Below are 26,013 nucleotides of genomic sequence, written 5' to 3'. Positions count from 1 at the left end.
GTGTGTGTGTGTGTGTGTGTGTGTGTGTGTGTGTGTGTGTGTGTGTGTGTGATGAATTGGGAATTGGGATTGACATATATACACTAATATGTGTAAAATGGATGACTAAGAAGAACCTGTTGTATAAAAAAATAAAATTCAAAAAAAATGAATAATTAAAATTCAAAAAAAAACAAAACTAAAATGCTTCAACAATGACAGTGTAACATTCAAAAGGTCATTTACATATGTCCAAACATGTATCACAAAATTATGTTAAAATTCGAGGAGTCATGATTGCCTCACAGAAAAGCATTAATATAGCCATAAAACATATAATTTATTCCAAAATAAATGTTTCACATGGTAAAATTGAATTAAAAACTGGAAACAGTGTGTGAATAAAAAAAACAATGACGCCAAAATTAAGGTATTTGGGGTCAAAAATAATAATTGGACCAAGTGCTATATTTAAAATCCGAGTATATCCTGTTTTAGGTTAACTAAAGGAAATTTTGAAAATACACAAACAGGAATGAAATAGATACTAAAAGAGCTGATACAGCTATTAAAATTGAAATCAAGGTGGTCACGAATTCACAAGGAAGATATATTTTAAATTTTATGTATTAATATAGCCTCAAAATGTACAAAACATGAATTGACAGTTTCTGAGGAAAACTGACAAATCCACAATTATAGCGTGTAATTTTTTTTTTTTTTTTTTTTTTTGTGGTACGCGGGCCTCTCACTGTTGTGGCCTCTCCCGTTGCGGAGCACAGGCTCCGGATGCACAGGCTCAGTGGCCATGGCTCACGGGCCCAGCCGCTCCGCAACATGTGGGATCTTCCCGTACCGGGGCACGAACCCGCATCCCCTGCATTGGCAGGCGGATTCTTAACCACTGCGCCACCAGGGAAGCCTGCGTGTAATTTTTTTTGCCTCTCAGTAATTAATCAAGCATGCAAAAAAAAAATGTCAAGACTTAGAAGATTTAGACAACACGGTTTTCCTAATGGAACATTATATCTTGACTTGCAACATCCAGAGAATTTTCATTCTCTACAAGCATGCCTGAAACATTTATGGAAACTGATCCATACACTGAATGGAAAAAGGAAGTCTGCTATACGTACCAGTGCTTGGTATCATGCAGCGCATCCTCTGACAAAAATGCAATTAAATTAGGAACCAGCAACCAAACAATAACTTTAAAACCCCATATGGTAATAGGAATGTTGGACAGCTGCTTATAAATCAGTGAAGTTAGAACACACCCTCACACCATACATACACACAAAAAAGCTCAAAATGGCTTAAAGACTTAAACATAAGACATGACACCATGAAACTCCTAGAAGAGATCATAGGCAAAACGTTGTCTGACATAAATCATATCAATGTGTTCTTAAGTCAGTCTCCCAAGGCAATAGAAATAAAAACAAAAATAAACAAATGGGACCTAATCAAACTTACACGCTTTTGCACAGCAAAGGAAACCATAAACAACCAAAAGACAACCTACAGAATGGGAGAAAATCTGTGCAAACGAAGCAACTGACAAGGGCTTAATTTCCAAAATACACAAACAGCTCATACAACTCAACAGCAAAACAACCCAGTTGAAAAATGGGCAGAACACCTAAATAGACATTTCTCCAAAGAAAAAATACAGATGGCCAATAGGCATATGAAAAGATGCTCAACATTGCTAATTATTGGAGAAATGCCAATCAAAACTACAACAAGGTACCACCTCACACTGGTCAGAATGGCCAACAAAAAGTCTACAAATAACAAATGCTGAATAGGGTGTGGAGGAAATGGAACCCTTCTACACTGTTGATGGGAATGTAAGTTGGTGCAGCCACTATGGAGAACAGTATGGAGATTCCTCAAAAAACTAAGAATTACCATATGATCCAGCAGCCCCACTCCTGGGCATATATCCAGGCAAAGCTGTAGTCCAAAAAGATACATGCACTCCTATGTTCATAGCAGCACTATGTACAATAGCGAAGACATGGAAATAACCTAAATGTCAATCGACAGATGAATGGTTAAAGAATATGTGGTATGTATATACAGTGGACTACTACTCAGCCATAAAGAAGAACAGGGTAATGCCATTTGCAGCAACATGAATGGAACTTGAGATTATCATACTAAGGGAAGTAAGTTAGAAAAAGACAAGTACCATATGTTATCCCTTTTATGTGGAATCTAAAATATGACACAGTAAACCTATCTACGAAACAGAAACAGACTCACAGACATAGAGAAAGACTTGTGGTTGCCATGGGGGAGGTCAGGTGGGGGAGGGATGGATTGGGAGTTTGGGATTAGCAGATGCAAACTATTACATATAGAATGGATAAACAACAAGGTCCTACTCTAGCACAGGGAACTATAGTCAATGTCCTGAGATAAACCATAGTGGAAAATAGTATATTTTTCTTTATTTAATATTTTAGGCTTATTTAGATTTTCAGTCGCTTTGAGTTTAAAGTTATTTTTCTAGAATATTGCTCATGCTTTCTGGTTCCACATTTATTGGTATAATACTTTACACGGTATTCTTTTACAATTTTTAAAACCTCAATTTTATTTGCCATTTTAAATTTGTGCCTTTGCTCTTTTTTTATTCTTTATCAGTTTGCCAGAGGTTTGTTTTCGAGAACTGTTTTTTTAAAAAATCAACTCTTATTTCTTTGCTTCCCATTTTCTCAGTTTGTGCTTTTATTTCTTTTGCTTTCTTCGGATTTACCTTGTGATTCTTTTTGCAGCTTCTTGTGTTGAATTCTTTGGTAATTAATTTTCAAATGTTCTTCTTTCTCTAACAGGTATTTAGGGCTATTAGTATGCTACTAAGTATTTCCTTAGATGTTTCATGAGCTTTGATGTGTAGTGTCTTCATTGTTGTTGATATCTAAATATTTTACAATTTAAAACCATTTTAAACATTTTATTTTTTTTAATTTTTTAAACATTTTTATTGGACTATAATTGCTTTACAATGGTGTGTTAGTTTCTGCTGTATAACAAAGTGAATCAGCTATACATATACATATATCCCCATTCTGCTGTATGACAAACTGAATCAGCCATATGCATACATACATCTTCATATCGCCTCCCTCTTACATCTCCCTCCCATCCTCCATATCCCACCCCTCTAGGTGGACACAAAGCACTGAGGTGATCTCCCTGTGCTATGCATCTGCTTCCCACTAGCTAGCTATTTTACATTTGGTAGTGTATATATGTCCATGCCACTCTCTCACTTCGTCCCACCTTACCCTCCCCCATCCCGTGTCCTCACGTCCATTCTCTACTTCTGCATGTTTATTCCTGTCCTGCCCCTAGGTTCTTCAGAACCACTGGAAAAGAATATATTTTTTTAAAAATAAATTTATTTATTTACTTATTTATTTTTGGCTGTGTTGGGTCTTCGTTTCTGTGCAAGGGCTTTCTCCAGTTGCAGCAAGCGCGGGCCACTCTTCATCGCGGCGCGCGGGCCTCTCACTGTCGCGGCCTCTCCCGTGGCGGAGCACAGGCTCCAGACACGCAGGCTCAGTAGTTGTGGCTCACAGGCTTAGTTGCTCCGCGGCATGTGGGATCTTCCCAGACCAGGGCTCAAACCCATGTCCCCTGCATTGGCAGTCAGATTCCCAACCACTGCGCCACCAGGGAAGCCCAGGAAAAGAATATTTTTAAATGTGTGTATGTGTATGTGTATACACACACACTTATAACTGAATCACTTTGCTCTATAGCAGAAATTAACGTTATAAATCAACTAAACTTCAACTTTAAAAAACTCGTATGTTTAGAAATTTAATAATATACCACCTTGTAATTGATAGGTCACATAAAAAAATCAGGATGGAAATTTGTACACATTTATAAAAAACTTAGCAATAGTGAAAATACTACATATCAAAACTTGTGGGATACTCCTAAAAGTACTTTAGGGAATTTATGATCATAAATGCTTCTTTTAGGAGAAGAAAAAGATTTAAACTTAATGAGCTAAAATTCAACTCAAGAAGCTAAAAGAATGACCAAAAAATCCAACGAACGGGTAATAATAAAAGAGCAGAAATAAGTGAAATTTAAAATTCACAAAAAGAAAAGAGTCAGCAAAAGCTAAAGCTGGCCCTTTGTTTAAAAAAAATAATAACAATAGACATATCTCTGGCATGATCTCCTAGAAAACAAAGACATAAATTATGTTAGAAGTGGAAAAGGTCATAAATCAACTACAGCTGAGATTAGAAACCAATATATGACTGACTATGAAGAAGACCTGCTGAACAAAAGAAAAAAAGAGCATTTCCTCAATAAATAAATTACAAAGGGAAAAAGAAAACCAGCAGGGGAACCTGCAGATTAAGAAATGTAAGTCAAATGATTAAAAAATGTAAGTCAAATCAGTGAGTTTGGACTCAAACAAACTACAAAAGGGTGGGAACATTAAGAGACAATTAGAAGTCTGAACACTGGTATTTTATATTAGGAAATTATTCATTTGTTTGGTGTGATAATACGAGGTTATTTTTTAAAGTCGTCTTTAACAGTACATATGGAACTATTTACATGTGAAATGATATCTCTGGAATTTGTCTCAAAATAATACATGAGAGGCAGAAATGGGGAGAGGTATAGATAAAGCTAAAGTTAGGGGATGGGAAATGGGTTTATGATACTCTTTTTTCTGCTTATGCATGTTTGAAATTTTCCATAATCAAAGTGCTTCAGACTGTTCTTTGTTAATACATTTGTAAACAGTCTAAGTGGACAATTTCCTGAAATATATAATGTATGTGTATATATATATATATACATATATACAATTTATCAAAATTAAAGAAATAGAAAACCTAAATAAACTCTTACCAAATTGATGAAATTGATTTTGTACTTAAAGTATGTTAACAGAAAAACTGGCCAAATTAGATTTTACCAGATACTCAAGGAACATGTTATATAAACTGTTTTAGAAAACTGAAGAAGAAAGAACTCTCCCCAGCCTGTTTTATCAAAACTAAATAAATAGCATGAGAGAATTTTAAGCTGGAGAATTATTTTTAAAATGAAGGAGGGAAAAAAAAAAAGACCCAAAAGGCTAAAGTAACAAACTAAACCTAACAAATTTTTTTTAGAAATCATAACCAAAGATGGACTTATCTTAGAAATTTTTGGACAGTTTAATATGAGAAAATCAAATGATGTAGTTGACCACATATGTAATTCCAACATAGGATGTATCTTCAGCGTGATGAAGAATATCTACTAAAATCCTTAAAGCAAACATCATAATTGATGGTGAAACCTTAAAATCATTTTATTTAAACTTATGTCTATTGCTAGTATTTTATTGGTGGTGGTCAATGCAACAAGATGAGAAAAAGAAAAAATGTTCATGAATTATAAAAATAAATTGGTTTTCTGTACTACAGCCAAAAGCAGTTTGAAAGTAAAACTTAAAAAGAAAACACTTTGAAAAGAACAAATCATAAGGTACTAGGAAGTAGATTTTTAAATTATATTGAAATATACAAAAGAAGGCCTACAGAAATGGGGGAAGAGAGCGACATGCACCATTTTCATGGATGGGAAGATGGAAATGTTTATTGTTCCCTAATTAATCTATCAATTTAAAATTCCAATCCAGATCCTAGCATGGCTTTCTGGGGAACTTGGCAAGCTAATTCTAAAATTCACAAAGAAGAGGAAAGGGTCCAGAAGAACCATGACAATTTTGAATAAAAACAAAGTGGAGTACTTACTCTTCGAGATAAAGTTGGGGTAGTTGGAATGCATTTATCACTGGGGTATGCAAACTGATAAAACTGAGTAAGATTTCTAAAAGTAGGACTACACATGTATGGAAGCTTGGTATATAATGTATAGCATGCCAGATCAAAAGGAGACACTTGATAATTTATGTTACAACAGTTGACTATTGATGTGAGATCCCGGTCTTGCACTTGACATAAAATTCATTCCTAAATATTAAAACTAAAACTTTTAGAAGAAAATACAGGAGTATAGTTCTAAATATAACCTTTGGTTAGGAAACATTTTATTAAAAACAAGACACAAAGTGCAAACCATAAAGATAAAATTTATCAATTATACTACATTAAAATAAATGACTTCCAGAACCAGCCAAGATAGAGTAAGCCCACTACAGCTTATTGTTCTTAACTTATTATAACTGAGAACTCTGGATAGAACACAAAAAGCAACTGCATAAGGATTCTGAAAAGTAACCATTAGAAGGTGGGTTTGGGAAGGAACTCACAACTTGAATAATGACCCCAAAAGGGTAAGAATCACAGGGTTTTTTTCCTTCTCCTTTGTCTTTTGGGCTGGTTTGTGGAACTGAAAGCAGGTACAGACAGAAGGAAGCACACTAGCCAGAAGACTGAGAAAGGGGCCCTTACAAACTGAAGGCGGAGGGGCGTCCCTGGTTTGTTTTTTCCCCTTTACTAGCTCTGCCCAAGGTCAGCACCAGTCACAGCAGCTACAGCAGCAACTGAAACCCCATCTCCTTAACCAGTGGAACTTGGAAAAGGATATGGTGATGTCTGGAGAGTATGGAGGGAATCCCCATTGTTATTTTTTTTCTTTGTTCTTAGTCACTCAGAACTCATAACAGGTTAGGAGACTAAAAACTCTGAGGGAAACTTACCTTTCTGGCCACCAGAGGAACTGAGAAGAGGAAACCGTGTTACCCAGAGAATGAGAAGTCTTGGAGAACAGGAAGCTAGAGACAGGTGCTAATTCTGGCTTACTCCTGAGCTGCATATTCATGGAACAGGCCCACAGAAACATGGCAAAGGTGTTGAGGACCAAATTACATTATAAACACTGTCCAAGTGCCTGAGTAGGGCATGCCCTGGGCAAGTCTACATAGCACAGCAAAGGCCTTGAAAACTGAACCAACACTGGAACCCACACCCACAAAAAGAGGCAGTACATGCAATCTGAACGTTTCTGGGTAGGTTACCTGATAAAACAAGCAACAGAACTCAACATTTTCCACAGATTTTTAAGAGGACCCAGAGTTTCACTGTTATATCCAAAATGTGCAGGATATAATTTAAAAATTACTCGCAATATAAAGAACCAGGGAAATGTGATTAATTGTGAAAGGAGAAAGCAGCAGATCCCAACCCTAACAGGACTCAGATTAATTGTAGATTTTAAAGCAACAGTATAAGCATGTTCCATGAGGTAAAGATAAACACTCCTGAAATGAGTGAAAAGATAGCTCTTAGCAGAGAAATAGAAACTATAAAAACGAACCAAGTGAAAATTTTAGAATGGAAAAAATATATCTTAAACTTATAAAAAATATTCACTGTATGGGCCAATAGGAGAGCGGAGATTATAGAGGAAAGTCAGTAAACTTGAAGGTGACTCAGTAGAAACTACCTAATCTGAAGTACTGAGAAAAAAAGATTGAAAACAAATTATACTAAAGCCTCAGGGACCTGTGGAACAGTTTCCAAAGGCCTAAAATTTATGTCACTTAAGTTCCAGAAAGAGAAAAGATTGTTGTAGAAAAAATATTTGAAGACATAACTGCAAAAAAATTGCTGAAAGACAAATTTACACATTCAAGAAGCATAGCAAACACCAAACAGGATAAAAACAAACATAAAACAAAGCCTACTCATATCAAATCAAGCTACTTGAAACCTAAGATTGAAAGCTTTGAGATGTGACACAGAAAAATGATGTATTTTGTATAAAGGAACGACAATTTCAGTGACTATGGATTTCTCTTCAGAAATCATAAAAGCCAAGCATCAAAACCTTTAAGTGCTGAAAAAAGGAACTGTGAACTTAAGAATATTATATCCAGCAAAAATATCCTTTCAGGAATGAGGGCAAAGTAAGTACCTACCCTAATGAACACAAACTTTAAAGGATTCATTGCCTGCAGACCTGCTGTAAAAGAAATGCTAAAGGAAGTTCTTTAGATAAAAGAGAAATGGCACTAGAAAGAATCTTGGAATTTCATGAAAGGGTACAGAAATGGTAAATATCTGGATGAATATAAACCGTTTTACCAACGTCAGGAACAAAAGAGAGGACCTCGCTGTAGACCCTCCAATAAAACAGTGGACTTTCTGTGCCCCAAAATCAGATGACTCAAACGAAATGGACAAATTCCTTAAAAACCACAAGCTGCCCAAACACATCTAAGAAGAAATATGTAACCTGACTGGCCATATATTTATGAAATAAATTGAATTCATAGTTAAAAACCTTACAAAGAAAGCTCCTAAATGGATACACTGACAAATTATAACAAACATTTAAAGGGGAAATAATGCCAGTTCTTTGCAATCTCTTCCAGGAAGTACAAGGGGAGGAACGGTTCTAAACTCAAGACAAGCATCACCCTGATAACCACCAAAGACATTATAAGGAAACTGCTGATCAGTACTCCCCCTGTGAGGTTTTGCTCTGTAATAAGAAATATATATATATTTGGTCTTCATGCACATTTCTGGCTCAGAGCTCACAAAACCCTTGGAATTTCCTGAGTGATAAGAGCAATGAGAGCATCTATTGTTACAATATTTGGTCTCTTGTCCCCAGTTCCTGAAAATATTTCAGAGCCATAAAGTTGAAATGGGTGTCTTGTTATTCATAGCAAGCCCCTTTAAACCACAAGTGAGTTTATGTTAATGAGGTGACTTCTGGAAATCCCCAAGAGGTGGAGGCTTATTACCAGGGTAACAAATAATCTAGTAAGTAAACTGGTTTTCTGAGTCCTGTTAGCCACCCTAGCAAATTAAAGGAACCCAAGAATGAGATCTTAGGAACGTCAGATTTATAGCCAGTCAGAATCATGTGACAACCTGGACTCATGTTTGGCATCTGAAGTGGAGACCAGTTCCCTGGGGGTAAACCCTCAACCTTCAGAATTGGATGCTGTCTCTGGGTAGATGGTGTCATAATTGAGTTGAATTGTAGGACACCCAGCTGATGTCTGAGAATTGCTGGTGGTGTGGGGGGAAAAAAAGACCCACATGTTGGAATTGGTATCATAATTGTTATTCCAGAAAATAGATGCAGGGGACTTCCCTGGTGGTCCAGTGGTTAAGACTTTGCCTTCCAGTGCAGGGGGTGCAGATTTGATCCCTGGTCGGGGAGCTAAGATCCCACGTGCCTTGCAGCCAAAAAAACAAAACATAAAGCAGAGCAATATTGTAACAAATTCAATAAAGACTTTTAAAATGGTCCACGTCAAAAAAATTTTTTGATTAAAAAAAAATAGATGCAAAAATCCTTAAAGTATTAGCCTGTCTAATCCAGCAATATATAAAAAGTATAATACACTTAAATAATCACAGCCAAGTGTGGTTTATCCCAGGAATGCAAGGCCAATTCAACATTTGAAAAATCAATGTAATTTATTATATAAATTAAGAAGGAAAGCTACATGATTATCTCAATCTGTTAAAAAATCAACACCCATTCATGATAAAAAAAAATCAGAGAAATAAAAATAGAGTGGAACTTCTGTAACCTGATAAAGGGTGTCTACCAAAATCTACAGATGACACCATACTTAATGGTGAAAAGCTGAATGCTTTCTCCCTCAAAATCAGCAATAAGGTAACTCCCATTTAACACCATATTGGAAATTGTAGACAGTGCAAAATGGCATACAGATTGAAAACTATTTTTGCAGATGACATGATTATGTAAAAAAATTAACATGAAATATACCCTCAAAAAACTCCTGGAACAAATCAGTTTAGCAAGGTTGTGGGATAAAAGACTAATAGACAAATACCAATTGTATTTTTTATATATACAGTTGTTCCTTGAACAACACGAATTTGAAGTGCACAGGTCCACTTATACATAGATTTTTTTTTTTAGGGTAAATACCTACTACTACGCCATCCATGGTTGGTTGAATCCACAGGTGCAGAACCAAGGATATGGTGGGCTGACTATAACGTTATACGTGGATTTTTGACTGCAAGGAGGGTCAGCGCCCCTAACTCCCATGTTGTTCAAGGGTCAGCTATACTATCTGGTTCAATATTTGAAGAATGAACAATTGCAGCTCAAAATTTAGAAAGCAGCAGTACCATTTAAAGTTAGCACTTCCCCCCCCCCAAAAAAAAAAATAGGCACAGCATCTGTAAACTGAAAACCTGCAGAACCCTGATGAAAGAATTCAAAGAAGACCTAAATAAATGGAGATATATACTGTGTATACCTGTTGATGGACTCAGTACTGTTAACATCAGTTCTTCTAAAATAGATCTATATAAATGAACACAGTTGAAATTAAAACCCCCACTATATTTTTGCAAATGTCGACAGACTGTTTCTAGAGTACAATGAAAAGGCAAGGAATTATAAGAGCCAAAACAATTTTGAAAAAGTACAAAGTTGGAAGACTCACTACCTGATTTCAGGACTTTAAATCTTCAGTAATCAAGACAGTGTGGTACTAACAAAAGAACAGACACATAGATCAGTGTCTATGTGTATAGACACTGATAGAGCCCAGAAAAGGATACATACAAATACAGTTAATTAATCTTTTTTACAGAGATACAAAGTCAGTTCAATGGAGAAAGCATAGTCTAGTCTTTAACAAATGGTGCTAGAACAATTGGATACCCATATTTCAAAAAGAAAAAAATTTTGACCTATACCTATATGTTAATATCTTATATAAAAACAATTACATTGCAAAACTTTTAGAAGAAAACATAGGCAAAATCTCTGACTTTGGGTTAGGGAAAGAGTTCTTAGATATGACGTCAAAGGAGAATCCATAAAAGAAAATCTTATAAAGTGGACTTCATTAAAATTAAAGCTTTTTCTCTGTGAAAGACATTGTTGAGTGAAAAGAAAAGGCACTAAGAGGAAATATTTGTAAATCATTTGTCAAAAGACTTCCTTAACCCAGAATTCAAAACGCAACAATAAGAAAAGTACCCAATTTTAAAATGGTCAGAAGATTGGAACAGACACCTTACCAAAGAAGATTTAGACATTTCAAAACTGCAAATTAAAACCACAATGGGATAGCTCTATACCTCTATTAAAATAATTTTTTTAAATGACAATACCAGGTGCTGGGAAGTATGTAGAGCAACTGGGAATCTAATAACACTCCTGGTAGGAATGCAAAATGATATAGCCATTTTGGAAGACAGTTTGATGGTTTCCTATAAATTTACCATGTGATTCAGCAGTCTCCTGGCTGGGTACCCAGGAGAAAGAAAAATATGTTTACACACAACATGAATGTGAATGTTTATGGTAGCTTTATCCATAATGAACAAAAACTGGGAACAGTTTAAGTGTTCCTCAGTTGTTAATAAAGTTTGGTACATCTATGTAGTGAAATGTATTCAGGAATAAAAAGAGACGAACTTGGTGATGCAGTAGCACAGAAGAATCTCAAATGCATTGTGCTAATCAAAGAATCCAGACTCAGAATACTGTGATTTTATTTGTATAAAATTTTTACTTAGGACTTCCCTGGTGGTCCAGTGGTTAAGAATCCGCCTGCCAATGCAGGGGACATGGGTTTGATCCCTGGTCCGGGAAGATCCCACATGCCGCAGAGCAACTAAGCCTGTGTGCCACAACTACTGAGCCTGTGCTCTAGAGCGCACGAGCCACGACTACTGAGCCCACACACCACAATTACTGAAGCCTGTGCACTCTGGGGCCCACAACAAGAGAAGCCATCGCAATGAGAAGCCCACGCATCGCAACAAAGAGTAGCCCCTGCTCACCGCAACTAGAGAAAACCCCATGTGCAGCAATGAAGATCCAGCACAGCCCCCCAAAAAATTTTTTCTTATTTATATGGGAAAGGTGGAACGACAGCAAAAGGTCATTGGTCGCCAGGAAACAAGATTGAAGGTGGATTTTGACTGCTGAGAAGCAGCAGGAGAGAATTTGGGGGGTGATGGAACTCCTTGATTATGGTGGCTGTCGCTTGACTCTGCATTTGTCAGAGGATTTTATTATATACTACTTGAGACATGACTGAATGTCTTGTTGTGACCAAGTGTCAGCAAGGATTGAGGAACTGAAATTCTTTTAACTTACTTTGAAAGAATAAATTGCTACAGCCACTTTGGAAAGTCATTTGGCATGCTCTGGTAAAGCTGAAAATTGTTATGTCCTACAATACGGCAACCCTGCTTCTAGATAAATACCCAGATGCTCATCGTATGAGAGCATAACAAGAATACAAGAATGTTTACAGCAGTATTTAATATTTTAAAAAGTGGAAGCAAGCTAAATGTCCAAAAGGAAAATGGATAGTGACTCATTTCTACAGTTGATCCAAGATTTTAAAATATACAAAAAAGTAAATAAAATATACAAAAAATACTATATATTTTTATAGATACATAAGTTTAAAAATCTAAAAATGTACATAGGAATTATAAAAATTATACTTAGGATGGGATGTGTAGGAAAGATAATGGGAACATAGGAAGCTTTAGCTGTACAGTTGACACTTGAACAACACAGGGGATAGGGCTACCAACCTGCTTGCATTTGAAATTCTGAGTATAACTTCATAGTCAGCCCTCTGTATCTGAGGTTCCACATCCTCAGATTCAACCAACTACAGACTGTGTAGTACTGTAGTATATATTTATTGAATGAAATCCATAGAAGTGGACCTGCGCAGTTCAAACCCACGTTGTTCAAGGGTCAGTTGTACCCAGAATTGAACTGCACAGGTTCACTTATATACAGATTTTTTTCAATAAATATTACAGTACTACACAATCTGCAGTTGGTTGGATCTATAGATGCAGAAGCACAAATACAGAGGGCTGACTATGGGACTTGAGCATCTGCAGATTTTGGTATCCAGATCAGGTCCTTTCTAGGACCAGTTCCTCATGGATACTGAGGGGTGAATGTACAGAGGTGGGGTTTTTTGACCATATTTAATAGTTAAGTATTTAAATGCTTAAGTGAAATTAATACTTAGATCTTGCTCTTTCTTGAAATACTTCATGAAGAAATGATTCTATATTCGGTAAGTTTTTTAGGAGTGTGACCTAGAATGTTGAATAGTGGACAATGTTACTTTTTATTAATAAAAGTAAGTCGATTTTTTAAAGTTAACATAAAAACTGTTCACAGTTGACATGGAAAGTGGATCAAGGGAATTCCCCGGTGGCGCAGTGGTTAAGAATCTGCCTGCCAGTGCAGGGGACACGAGTTCGAGCCCTGGTCTGGGAAGATCCCACATGCCATGGAGCAACTAAGCCCGTGTGCCACAACTACTGAGCCTGCGCTCTAGACCCCACAAGCCACAATTACTGAGCCCGCATGCTCTAGGGCCCGTGAGCCACAACTGCTGAGCCTGCGTGCCACAACTACTGAAGCCTACACGCCTAGAGTCTGTGCTCCACAACAAGAGAAGCCACTGCAGTGAGAAGCCCTCGCACCACAACGAAGAGTAGCCCCCACTCACTGCAACTAGAGAATGCCCACGTGCCGCAACGAAGACCCAATGCAGCCAAAAATAAATTTATTTTATAAAAAGTGGGTCAAATTTGTTAAATTGTGTTAAATAAGAAAGTAAGCAGATGATTTTATTTAAGTACTTTAAAAGAAAAAATATGAAAGACCACCATAACCCTTGAGTACTCAAAATGGGGTTAACTAGTTAATGGGTGATGTTGAAGAAATATTCACTTATGTATACAAGAGTCATTGGTGTTTGAGTATGTAAGTAGTGTTTTAGTCTGTTTTTATCGGTGGCCTTTTCATAAAAATAACAGCTTTCTGAGGATTTCATTGCATTTCTTTTGGGGACTTTGGGGGCTCTAGTAAAAAGCGTTTTTTTCCCCACTGGAGTTATGAACCAATTGAGAACATGGAGATTCAGACTAGCCCCTTTATTACACTAAAGGCTAGGGGAAGCAGCTTAGTGAGAGGATCAAACTAGACTTGCTAATTCCCTACCCACTAGGTCCACCTCCAACCTCAGTCTAGACTGGACCGTCCCATCCAGGGAAAGTGCATCTGCAGAAGAGACCCACTTACCCAGGTCACTGTTTCTCGTACTCACTGGTCCAGGGAAAGAGGGAAGGAAAAAGGGACCGAATTCCCCCCCATCCAAGTGACTTTCTCCACTTCCCTGGGGAGGGTATAGGAGTGGGTAAGAGGCCAAGAGTGTTTACGTTTAGTAAAAGATCTCGTCTTCTGCAGTTTAGGTGAGAGAAGAGTAGTTTGTGTCCCCCTCCACCCATTGCAATTTGTCAGACTCATATTGTTAGAAATATTTTCTGAAGATCAGTTGAATAAAACTATTAACCAGTATTTAACTGTAATCACAATAGAAAAGAATGTCATTTTTGTCATATGACTTGCCTTAAAACCTTGACTTTTAAAAGTTATATATTCAAAGAGCATTTACTGTGGCCTCATACAAGTACCATGTTTCTTCAGTTAAAAAAAAATAAATACTTCAGACTTCTTGATTATTTTCCTGGTATTTAGCTCTACCAAACTAGGTTTTATAAACCTAGTCACTTTCATTAATTGCTCTCAGCAAGAATTGTACTGGATAGAATTAGCATGTGATACGCTCATTAGAAGACCATTGTACAATCTAATGGAGAAGACATAATTACAGTAGTAGTGATACTGCCAGAGAACCATGGGCAGTATGTTTTGGTTATATGAATGATGAAGAAAGTAATGAAAACAAATGATATATTTTAAGCAAACATATTGCTTCTATGTTAAAATATATTTTTGGAGGTTTTATGACATTTTGAAATGGAAATCATTACCGGTGATTTTCCACCAGTCTCTTGAAAGTGGCTAATTGGTCATTTCAAATAAGCCAAAGTTACTAGTCAAAATTTAACTCTGAGCTATATTTTTGACTTTTTGTTCTTAGTTTTTTGTCATCAAGGTATTTTAGGGGGGAAAATATCTGACATTTTTGTTTTATGAAGCCCTTTAAAATAAAGAATGGGTGTGGCATCATACTGCTATCTCCAAGATAGCAGCCAGCAGATGAATACCCACTAGATGTCTCCAATGGCAATCAAAGAAGTCTTTATTCTTCATTCACTAAAATATTATTTTAATTGTAGAGTCACCTATGAACAACTAGAGCCAAAAGGTGAACTGTGTATGAGAGAGAGAGAGTGTGTGTGTGTGTGTGTGTGTGTGTGTGTGTGTGTGTGCCTGCACACATAGAAGGCATCTCAGGGAATGGGAGGAACATACAGTTGTAAGAGTCAGAGCAGGGCTTCTCTGGTGGCGCAGTGGTTGAGAGCCCGCCTGCTGATGCAGGGGACACGGGTTCGTGCCCCGGTCCGGGAAGATCCCGCATGCCGCGGAGCGGCTGGGCCCGTGAGCCATGTCCACTGAGCCTGCGCGGCTCGCAGCGGGAGAGGCCACAAGAGTGAGAGGCCCATGTACCGCAAAAAAAAAAAAAAAAAAAAAAAAAAAGCAACCTAGGTTCAAATCCTCACCCTAAGTAACCTTGGGCAAGTTCCTTAATCCCTGTGAGCCTTAATTTCCTCCCAGCCCGTAAAGAATAATACCTATTTCATCCTGTTCTTTTGGAGATTATGCTCAAGGTCTTTCTAAGCCTACAATCTAATGGAACTCTTCAAATGAGAATGGGTCAGGCACATTTTAAGAATAACTTAGTGCCAGGTAGCAAGCTGCCTATAAAATTTGAGGAAGGGGGATACTAAGCAAAATAGAAAACTATAATAGTGTTTATTTTGAAACTCCAGTTTAAATCTTTCTGACTGAAAATGTAGAAATTGTTAATTTATGGAGTAAAATCTTAAAACCACTTAAATGTGCAACAGTGAGATAGTAGGTAAATAAGTGACATCATGGGAATGATTACAGTTATGAAGAGTATAGATAAGTTTTGATGTGTTACAGCAAAAGCAGGATGTGTATATCTTACAATTAAACTTAGGTTTTGAAAATGTGAAGAGTGACTTCCCTGGTGGTGCAGTGGTTAAGAATCCACGTGCCAGGGGCTTCCCTGGTGGCGCAGTGGTTGAGAATCTGCCTGCCAATGCAGGGGACACGGGTTCGAGCCCTGGCCTGGGAAGATCCCACATGCCGCGGAGCAACTGGTCCTGTGAGCCACAGCTGCTGAGCCTGCGCGTCTGGAGCCTGTGCTCCGCAACAACAGAGGCCGCGATAGTGAGAGGCCTGCGCACTGCGATGAAGAGTGGCCCCCGCTCGCCGCAACTACAGAAAGCCCTTGCACAGAAACGAAGGCCCAACACAACCAAATATAAATAAATAAATAAAAATTTTAAAAAGAATCCACCTGCCAATGCAGCGGACATGGGTTCGATCCCTGGTGCGGGAAGATCCCACATGCCACGGAGCAACTAAGCCCGTGCACCACAACTGAAGCCCGCATGCCTAGAGCCCATGCTCCGCAAAAAGAGAAGCCACCACAATGAGAAGCACGGGCCCTGCAACGAGAGTAGCCCCTGCTCGCCGCAACTAGAGAAAGCGCGCGCAGCAACGAAGACCCAACACAGCCAAAAATAAATAAATAAATAAATATATAATTTTTTGAATGTGAAGAAAAACAAAAAAAGTTTATCAATAATTGTTAGAGTAATAGAATTATGTTTCTTTTATTTTCCCAGTTTGTCAGTACCACGAGTCTGCTTTTATAACAAGGAAAATATGTAAGATAGTCGTGCTTTCATGGAGCAAAAAATTTCTCTACAGACACAACACAAACTAGGTTCTTTAATGCTTGGTTTCATTATTAAGACAACCAAAGAAACAGACCATTAGTCTTAGTTCTTTTACCTACTTAGGCATCATCCTTTTAGCTATTGTTTTTCTGTCAGGTGTTATAACTCAATGCAGTCTTAACTTACATATTGATTGGGTAATAGAACTAGAAAATTTAATGTATCTTTTTAAAAGCACTGTTTTTCTTTGTTTTCATGTTACAGATTTATTTGAGGTTCCTGGATTATCAAATGGAGCACTCAAATGAATGCAAGAGAAACTTCGTTGCAGTCTACGATGGGAGCAGTTCTATTGAAAATCTGAAGGCCAAGTTTTGCAGCACTGTGGCCAATGATGTAATGCTTAAAACAGGAGTTGGGGTGATACGGATGTGGGCTGATGAAGGTAGTCGGCTTAGCAGGTTCCGAATGCTCTTTACTTCCTTTGTGGAGCGTAAGTAAATAATTCCTATAGCATTGAGATCTTTTACTTAATCATTTATTCAGAATACAATTATGGAGCATTTCCTTTAGACAAAGACTGCTAGTCACAGAATGTAGAAGTAACTAGGTCTCAGTATGTATTCTTAAGGAACTGACTGTCATGTGTGAAAAAAGACATGGTAATTCATAAGTTGAAACACTACCTATTATAAAGATATAAACATATGATAGGGAGTGCAAAAAGTGGAGACTTCTCTCAAGATTTTCAAAATTAAAAATAATTATCAGTAGTATGAATTCAGCTTGGTGAATAATGTGAATCCACCAAACCATGTTCCCCAAAGATTTAGACTATTTTTTTTTAACTTTTAAAGTAATTTTAAGCTTATAGAAAGTTGTAAAAATAGTAGAGTTCTCCTGTGCCCTTCACTCAGATTCCCTTAATGTTAACATCTTACAAAACCGTAGTAAAACTGAATATTAACACTGATGGAATATTATTAACCAATATAGAGACCTTACTGAGAAATCAGTAGTTTTCCCACTGATGTCCTTTTCTGATCCAGGATCCCACATTGCCTTTAATTGTCATGTCTCCTTTAGTCTCTTCCATTTGTGACACTTCCTCAGTCTTTAATGACCTGGATGCATTTGAAGAGCACTGGCCAGCTACTTAGTAGAATGCCCATTGATTTAGGTTTGTCCGATGTTCTCTCATGGATTCAATTGAGGTTATGCATTTCTGTCAAGAATACCATAGAAATCACATTCCACCTTTCTCAGTACATCATACCAGTGAGGTAGGGTACATAATGTGGTTTGCCTTACACTAACTTGGATCACTTCCTTAAGGTACTATCTGCCACATTTCTCCGCTATAAACAATAATTTTTCCTTTCTAATTAATAAGTTTCTTTGAGAATACGCAAATATCCTTTTGCTCACTAATTTTAGCATCTGTTAATGATTTCTGCCTGTAATAGTTATTGCTGCAGTATTTACCTAATGGTGGTTTTCTGTTTCCATCATTCCTTCTACACTTAATTATAATTCTGTGAAGAAGAGCTGTTCTTTTTCCTTCATTGATTTATTCAGTTATTTCTGTCAGTATGAGCTCATGAATATTTATTTTACTCTATTATTTTATATATTATATATATATATATGGTACTCTATAATAAAAGTTACTTTATTGCTCAGAGTCCCAGCTTTGGCCATTGGGAGCTCCTTCAGGTTGCCTCCTGTACTCTTTGGATAAGCCCATTATTTTTTTTTAATCACTTCCTTACTTTCTGTTCCACAGGCTGAACCAGGCTCAACTTGTGTTTTCCTTGCCCAAGCCTTAGAACCAACCATGTTTCCAAAAAGCCCTTTCCTTCTCTTCTAGTGAGAAATCTGGCTCTAATTATCCATGGTATATTTATTTGTTCAATCCTAGGATACATATAAAGTAATTTTAGGATTGCTAACCCATATCCCTGTTAGAAATTTCCTAACAGAGTACACTATTTGTGTGCAGTTCTTTTTATCTTGAGCCATGCTGTCAAAATATGCTGTTCCATTTACTTATGTTAGTTGTCTTCCTCTCTCCTTTGCATGTGGTTCATCTGTAGTACACTTAGGTTCATTTGTGACTGTTGTGACTGTTTATATTTTGTTTTGTGTCCCCCCCGCCCTCATCATGGTTACTTTAAATTGTTTTTATTTTCAGAGTACCTGGAATATTGCCATTATTCAAAGAGAGCTCTACAAAAAGATACACTCAAATATTGTTCCTTTCTCACCTCTCCTGTGCCAGTCCCACCCCCCAATTCTTTGCACTCCATTCCTACCAACTCTCTGCTGGTAACTAATCACATTAGTCCCTGGTGTATCCATCATACATTTCTTTTTACACAAAAGAGTTGATACATGTGTATTTTCTCATAGCTTCTTTTTTCTTACATGAGAAGCATGTTATACTCTTTGCACTTTGCTTCTTTCACTTAACAGTATATCCTGGAAATCACTCCATATCAATTCATAGAGATCATCTTTATTATTTACAACTCCATAGTTATTGGGTTGGCCAAAAAGTGCCTTTGGTTTTTAAATAAAAATAAAAGACATATTTTTCATTTTTACCGAGAACTTTATTGAACAACGTATTCATCCTTTTGTTCCACTACCTTCTGCCATTTTTCAGGCAACTTCATAATTCCATCTTCCCAAAACTTTTTATCTTTTTGAGCAAAGAACTGTTCCTGGTGCCTTTTACAGTCTTCCAGGGAATTGAAAGTTTTTCTGTTAAGAGAATTTTGTAAAGACCTAAATAAATGGAAATCCGAAGGTGCAGTGTCTGATGAATGCAGTGGATGAATCAGAACTTCCCAGCCAGGCTGTAACAGTTTTTGCCTGGTGATCAAGGAAACACGCGGTCTTGCGTTATCCCGATGGAAGATTATGCATTTTCTGTTGACTAATTCTGGATGCTTTTCATCGAGTGCCGCTTTCATTTGGTCTAATTGGGAGCAGTACTTGTTGGAATTAATCGTTTGGTTTTCTGGAAGGAGCTCATAATAGAGGACTCCCTTCCAATCCTACCATATACACATTTTCTGGACAGAGCTCATAATAAAAGACTCCCTTCCAATCCTACCATATACACAACATCACCTTCTTTGGATGAAGACCACCCTTTGCTGTGGTTGGTAGTGGTTCATTTCGCTTGCCCCACGATCTCTTCTGTTCCACATTATTGTACAGTATCCACTCTTCATCGCCCATCACAATTTGTTTTAAAAACGGAACGTTTTCATTACATTCAAGTATAGAATCACATGTGGAAATACAATCAAGGTTTTTTTCGCTTAGCTTATGTAGAACCCAAATGTCAAAGCAATTAACATAACCAGGCTGGTGCAAATAATTTTCAGTGCTTGATTTGGATATTTTGAGTATGTTGGCTATCTCCCGCGTTGTATAGCATTGATTGTTCTCAATCTCTCAATTTGATCACTACAACTGGTCTACCGACTGTGGAGCATCATCCAGCGAGAAATCTCCAGCACAAAACTTCACAAACTGCTTTTGACATGTTCGATCAGTCACAGCACCTTCTCCATACACTGGCACAAATCTTTTTTTGCGTTTCAGTTGCGTTTTTACCTTTCTTGAAATAATAAAGCATAATATGCCAAAATGTTGCTTTTTTTCTTTCATCTTCAATATTAAAATGGCTACACAAAAATTCACCAATTTTGTTAAGTCTTTTTTTAAATGCACAATGATATGACAGCTGTCACAATCTAACAAAATTGTTTCAAATGAAGTTAAAGACAACTAAGTGCTACTAGAGCCATCTTACAGAAAAAAAATTAACCTTTTGGCCAACCCTGTAGTACATTGTGTGTACATACTTTATTCAGTCATTCAGTTTATGGGCATATGGGTTATTTATAGTATTTTGCAATTACAAGCATACTGTTACAATGAATAATTTTATGCAAATGTATTTTCATATTCTTGGAGGTATATCCTCTGGATAGATTCCTAGAAGTGGGATTACTGATGTAAAAGGATGTAAATCTTTCATAGTTTGCCAAATACCCTTCCAGAATGCTTGTATATTTTTTTAATTATGATAAAATGCACCCTCAGCCATTTTTAAGTGTACAATTTATTGGCACTAAGTACATTCACAACATCGTACAACCATCACCACTATCCATTTCTGGAACTTATGTAACATCCCAAATTGAAACTCCATACCCATTAAATAATAACTCCCATGCCCCTATTCCCCCACCTCCAGGTAACCTCTATTCTGCTTTCTATCTCCATGAATTTCCCTATTCTGGGTATCTCATATAAATGGAATATTTGTCCTTTTGTATCTGACTTATTTTACTTAGCATAACGTTTCTAAGAATTTCAATCCTTTTTAAGGCTGAATAATATTCCATATGCATATAATACCATATTTTTGTTTATCCTTTCATCTGTTGATGAACAATTGAGTTGTTTCTACTTTTAGTCTATTATGAATAAAGCTGCTATGAACATTAGTATACAGTTATCTCTTTGAGTCTCTACTTTCAGTTCTTTGCAGTATATACTATGCCTAGAAATAGAATTGCTAGATCATATGGATATTCTATATTTAAATTTTTAAGGACCACCAACTGTTTTCCCAGCTGTGCCATTTTACATTCCCTCCAGCAATGCATCAGGGCTGGTCCCCATCCTCACCAAAACTTTATTTTTTGTTTTTTGATAATAGCCATCCTAATGGCTATAAAGTGTGATTTTTTTTTTCATTGTGATTCCGATTTCTATTTCCCTAATGTTGAGTGATGTTGAGCATCTTTTCATGCTTCTTGGCCATTTGTATGCCTTCTTTGGTGAAATGTCTACAGGCATACCTCATTTTATTGCACTTCACTTTATTGCACCTCACAGATACTGCATTTTCTACACGTTGAAGGTTTGTGGCTACCCTGCGTTGAGCAAGTCTATCAACGCCATTTTTTCAACAGCATTTTCTCACTTCATGTTTCTGTGTTACATTTTAGTAATTCTCATAACATTACAAACTTTTTCATTATTATGTTTATTATGGTGATCTGTGATCAGTGATCTTTGATGTTACTGTTGCAAAAAGATTATGACTTGCTAAAGGCTCAGATGGTGGTTAGCATTTTTTAGCAATAAAATATTTCTAATTAAGGTGTGTACATTGTTTTCTTAGACATAATGCTATTACATAATATAATACAGCATAGTGTAAAAATAACTTTTATATGCAGCGGGAAACCAAAAACTTTATATAACTTGCTTTATTGCAATATTTGCTTTATTGCAGTGGTCTGGAAGTGTGGTATGCTGTATTTAGTCCTTTACTCAATTTTTGACTTGGTTGTTGTTTTTTTGTTAAGTTGTAGAAGTTCTTTATGTATTCTGAATATTAATCTCTCATCAGATACATGTTTAGCAAGTATTTTTTCACATTCTGTGCATTATCTTTTCACTGTCTTGATTGTGTACTTTGAGATACAAAAGTTTGATGTTGTTCAGTTTGTCTATTTCTTCTTTTTTTGTCTGTGCTTTGGATGTCATAATCCAGAAATCATTGCCAAAGACAAGGTTATGAAGCTTTTCCTCTATGTTTTTTAATTTGGTAACAAATATTTTATTGATCTATAACATGTTTCATGTGTACAGTGTTATATTTTGATTTCTGTATACCCTACAGCATGCTCACCACCAAAGGTTAGTTTCTATCTGTCACCATAGAGTTGACCCCCTTTACCCATTTGCCCTCCCCACCCCCCATAACTACTACTCTGTTCTCTGTATCTGTGGTTTTGGTTTGGTTTGGTTTGATCTGTTCTTTGTTTGTTTCTTTGTTTATAATCCACATATGAGTGAAATCATATGGTATTTGTCTTTCTTCATCTGACTTATTTCACTTAGCGTAATACCCTCAAGGTCTATCCATGTTGTTGCAGATGGTAAGATTTCATCTTTTTTTATGGTTGAGTAGTATTCAATTGAATATATATATATATATATATATGCCACATCTTCTTTATCCATTCATCCATCAGTAGGGCTTTGGTTCTTTCCATATCTTGGCTATTGTAAATAATGACGTGATGAACACAGGTGCATAAATCTTTTCAAATTAGTCTTATTCTTTGGATAAATACCCAGAAGTGGAATAGCTGGATCATATGGTAGTTCTGGTTCTTAATTTTTTGACAAATCTCCATACTTTTTTCCATAATGGCTGCAACAATTTACATTTCTTCCAACACCGTATGAGGGTTCCCTTTTCTTCACATCCTTTTCTTCACATCCTCTCTAACATTTATTATCTCTTGTCTTTTTGATAATAGCCATTCTGATTGGTGTGAGTGATATCTCGTTTTGATTTGCATTTCCCTAATAATTAGTAATGTTGAGCATTTTTTCATGTGCCTGTTGGCCATTTGTATATCTTCTTTGGGAAAATGTCTGTTCAGTACCTCTGCCCATTTTTTTAATCCAGTTGTTTGTTTTTTGTTGTTGAGTTGTATGAGTTATTTCTATTATTTTGGATATTAACCCCTTCTTGGATATATGATTTGCAAATATCTTCTATTCAGTAGGTTGTATTTTCATGTTGATGGTTTTCTCTCCTGTACAAAAGCTTTTTAGTTTGATTTAGTCTCACTTTATATTTTTGCTTTTATTTCCCTTGCCTGAGGAGACATATCCAGAAAAACGTGCTAAGACCAAGATCAAAGAGTGTACTGCTTATTTTCATCAAGAAGTTTTATGGTTTCAGGTCTTACATTCAAGTATGTAATCCATTTGGAGTTGATTTGTGTGTGTGGTGTGAGGTAGTGGCCTAGTTTCATTCTTTTGCATGTGGCTGTCCAGTTTTCCCGGTGCCATTTATTGAAGAGACCATTCTTTCTCCATTGTGTATTTTTTGCTTCTTTGTTGTAAATTACTTGTTCATATATGTGTGGGTTTACTTCTGGGCTCTCAGTTCTGTTCCATTAATCTCTGTGTCTGTTTTCTACAAATAACATGCTATTTTGAATACTATAGCTTTGTAATATAATTTGAAATCAGGGAGTGAGATACCTCCAGCTTTGTTCTTTTTTCTCAGCATAGCTTTGACTATTTGGGGTCTTCTATGTTTCCATATAAATTTTAGAATTTTTTGTTCTGTTTCTGTGAAAATGTCCTTGGGACATTTGATAGGGATTGCATTGAATCTGTAGTTTGCTTTATGTAATATGGACATGTTAACAATATTAATTCTTCCAGTCCATGAGCACATTAATTTGTGTCTTCAGTTTCTTTCAACAGGTCTTATGGTTTTCAGTGTAGAGGTCTTACACCTCCTTAGTTAAGTTTACGCTTAAGTATTATCTTCTTTTTGTTGTGATTGTAAATGGGATTGTTTTCTTAACCGCTCTTTCTGTTAGTTTGTTATTAGTGTATAGAAATGCACCAGATGATTGAATATTAATTTTATACCCTGCAACTTTACTCTATTCATTTATTGTTTCCAGAAGTTTTTAGGTGAATTTTTTTTTTAATATTTATTTTTTATTTGGTTGCACTGGGTCTTAGTTGTGGCTTGCCAGCTCCTTAGTTGCAGCATGCATGTGGGATCTAGTTCCCTGACCAGGGATCAAACCCAGGCCCCATGCTTGGGAGCACAGAGTCTTAACCCCTGTGCCACCAGGGAAGTCCCTGAATTTTATTTATTTATCTTTATTTATTTATTTATTTGGCTGCATTGGGTCTTCGTTGCTGTATGCAGGCTTTCTCTAGTTGCAGCGAGGGGGGGCTACTCTTCGTTGAGGTGCGTGGACTTATTGCGGTGGCTTCCCTTGTTGCGGAGCATGGACTCTAGGCACGCAGGCTTCAGTAGTTGCAGCATGCGGTCTCAGTAGTTGTGGCACACGGACCCTAGACCGTGCGAGCTTCAGTAGTTGTGGCGTGTGGGCTCTAGGGCATGTGGGCTTCAGTAGTTGTGGCGCACAGGCTCAGTAGTTGTGACTTATGGGCTCTAGAGCGCACAGGCCTCAGTAGTTGCAGTACATGGGCTCTAGGGCATGCAAGTTTCAGTAGTTGTGGTGCGTGGGCTTAGTTGCTCCACGGCATGTGGGATCTTCCCAGACCAGGCTCAAACCCATGTCCCCTGCATTGGCAGGTGGATTCTTAACCACTGTGCCATGAGAGAAGTCCCTGGTGAATTTTTTAGAGTATTCTTTATAAAAAATAATGTCATCCACAAATAGTTACAGTTTTACCTCTTCTTTTCCAATATGGATACCTTTTATTTCTTTTTCTTGACTAATTGCTCTGGCTAGGACTTCCAATACTATGTTGAATAAGAGTAGCGAGATTGGGCATCCTTGCCTTGTTCCTGATATTAGAGGAATAGCTTTAAGTTTTCATCGTTGAGTATGATGTTAGATGTGTATTTGTCATATATGGCCTTTATTATGTTTTCGGTACATGCCTTCTATACCTATTTTATTGAGAGTTTTTTGTCATAAATGGGTATTAAATCTTGTCAGATGGTTCTTCATCTATTGAGATAATCATATGGTTTTCATCCTTCATTTTGTTCATGAGGTGTATAACATTGATTAATTAATGGATTTTGAACCACCCTTGCATCCCTAGGGTAAATCCCACTTGATCATGGTATATGATCCTTTTAATGTATGGTTTGCTAATATTTTATTGAGTATTTTTGCATCTGTGTTCATCAGAGATGAACCTATAATTTTTTTGTGGTGTCCTTGCCTGGTTTTGATATCAGGGTAATGCTGACCTAGTAGAATGAGTAGGAAGTATTCCCTCTTCTTTAATTTGTTAGAAGAGATTGAGAGATAGGTATTAAATCTTTGAATGATTGGTAGAATTCACATTGTATAGCCGTCTGGACTTCTGTTTTGGGGGGAATTTTTGTTTACTGTTTCAACCACTTTACTAGAGATGAGTCTATTAAAATTTTCTATTTCTTTATGGTTCAGTCTTGGAAGGTTGGATATTCTAAGAATTTGTCCATTTCTTCTAGGTTGTCCAATTTGTTGTCATACAGCTATTCATAATATTCTCTTATAATCCTTTATATTTCTGTGGTATCCTTGTTATTTCTCCTTTTATCAGAGCCTTGTCTCTTTTTTTCATAGTCTAGCAAACAGTTTGTCAATTTTATCTTTTCAAAGGACAAGCTGTTTCATTGATCTTTTCTATTGTCTTTTTGGTCTCTGTTTCACTTATTTCTGCTTTGATCTTCATTAGTTCTTTC

General features: G+C 36.7%; 1 protein-coding gene across 1 annotated transcript in view; it reads left to right on the top strand.

The window, feature by feature from the left end:
- The window catches only part of NETO2 (neuropilin and tolloid like 2), a 59,387-nt gene that overhangs the window by 18,663 nt on the left and 14,711 nt on the right, over window positions 1-26,013 (top strand). The window contains exon 8 of the mRNA XM_024124852.1: window positions 16,989-17,217. Coding sequence (XP_023980620.1) covers window positions 16,989-17,217 — 229 coding nt within the window. The remainder of the gene's footprint in view (window positions 1-16,988; window positions 17,218-26,013) is intronic.

The sequence above is a fragment of the Physeter macrocephalus genome, chromosome 17 (assembly GCF_002837175.3).
Source record: "Physeter macrocephalus isolate SW-GA chromosome 17, ASM283717v5, whole genome shotgun sequence".
Lineage (NCBI taxonomy): Eukaryota > Metazoa > Chordata > Mammalia > Artiodactyla > Physeteridae > Physeter > Physeter macrocephalus.
The sequence above is the reverse complement of the archived record's forward strand: the minus strand, read 5'-3'. Positions and strand labels throughout refer to the sequence as shown.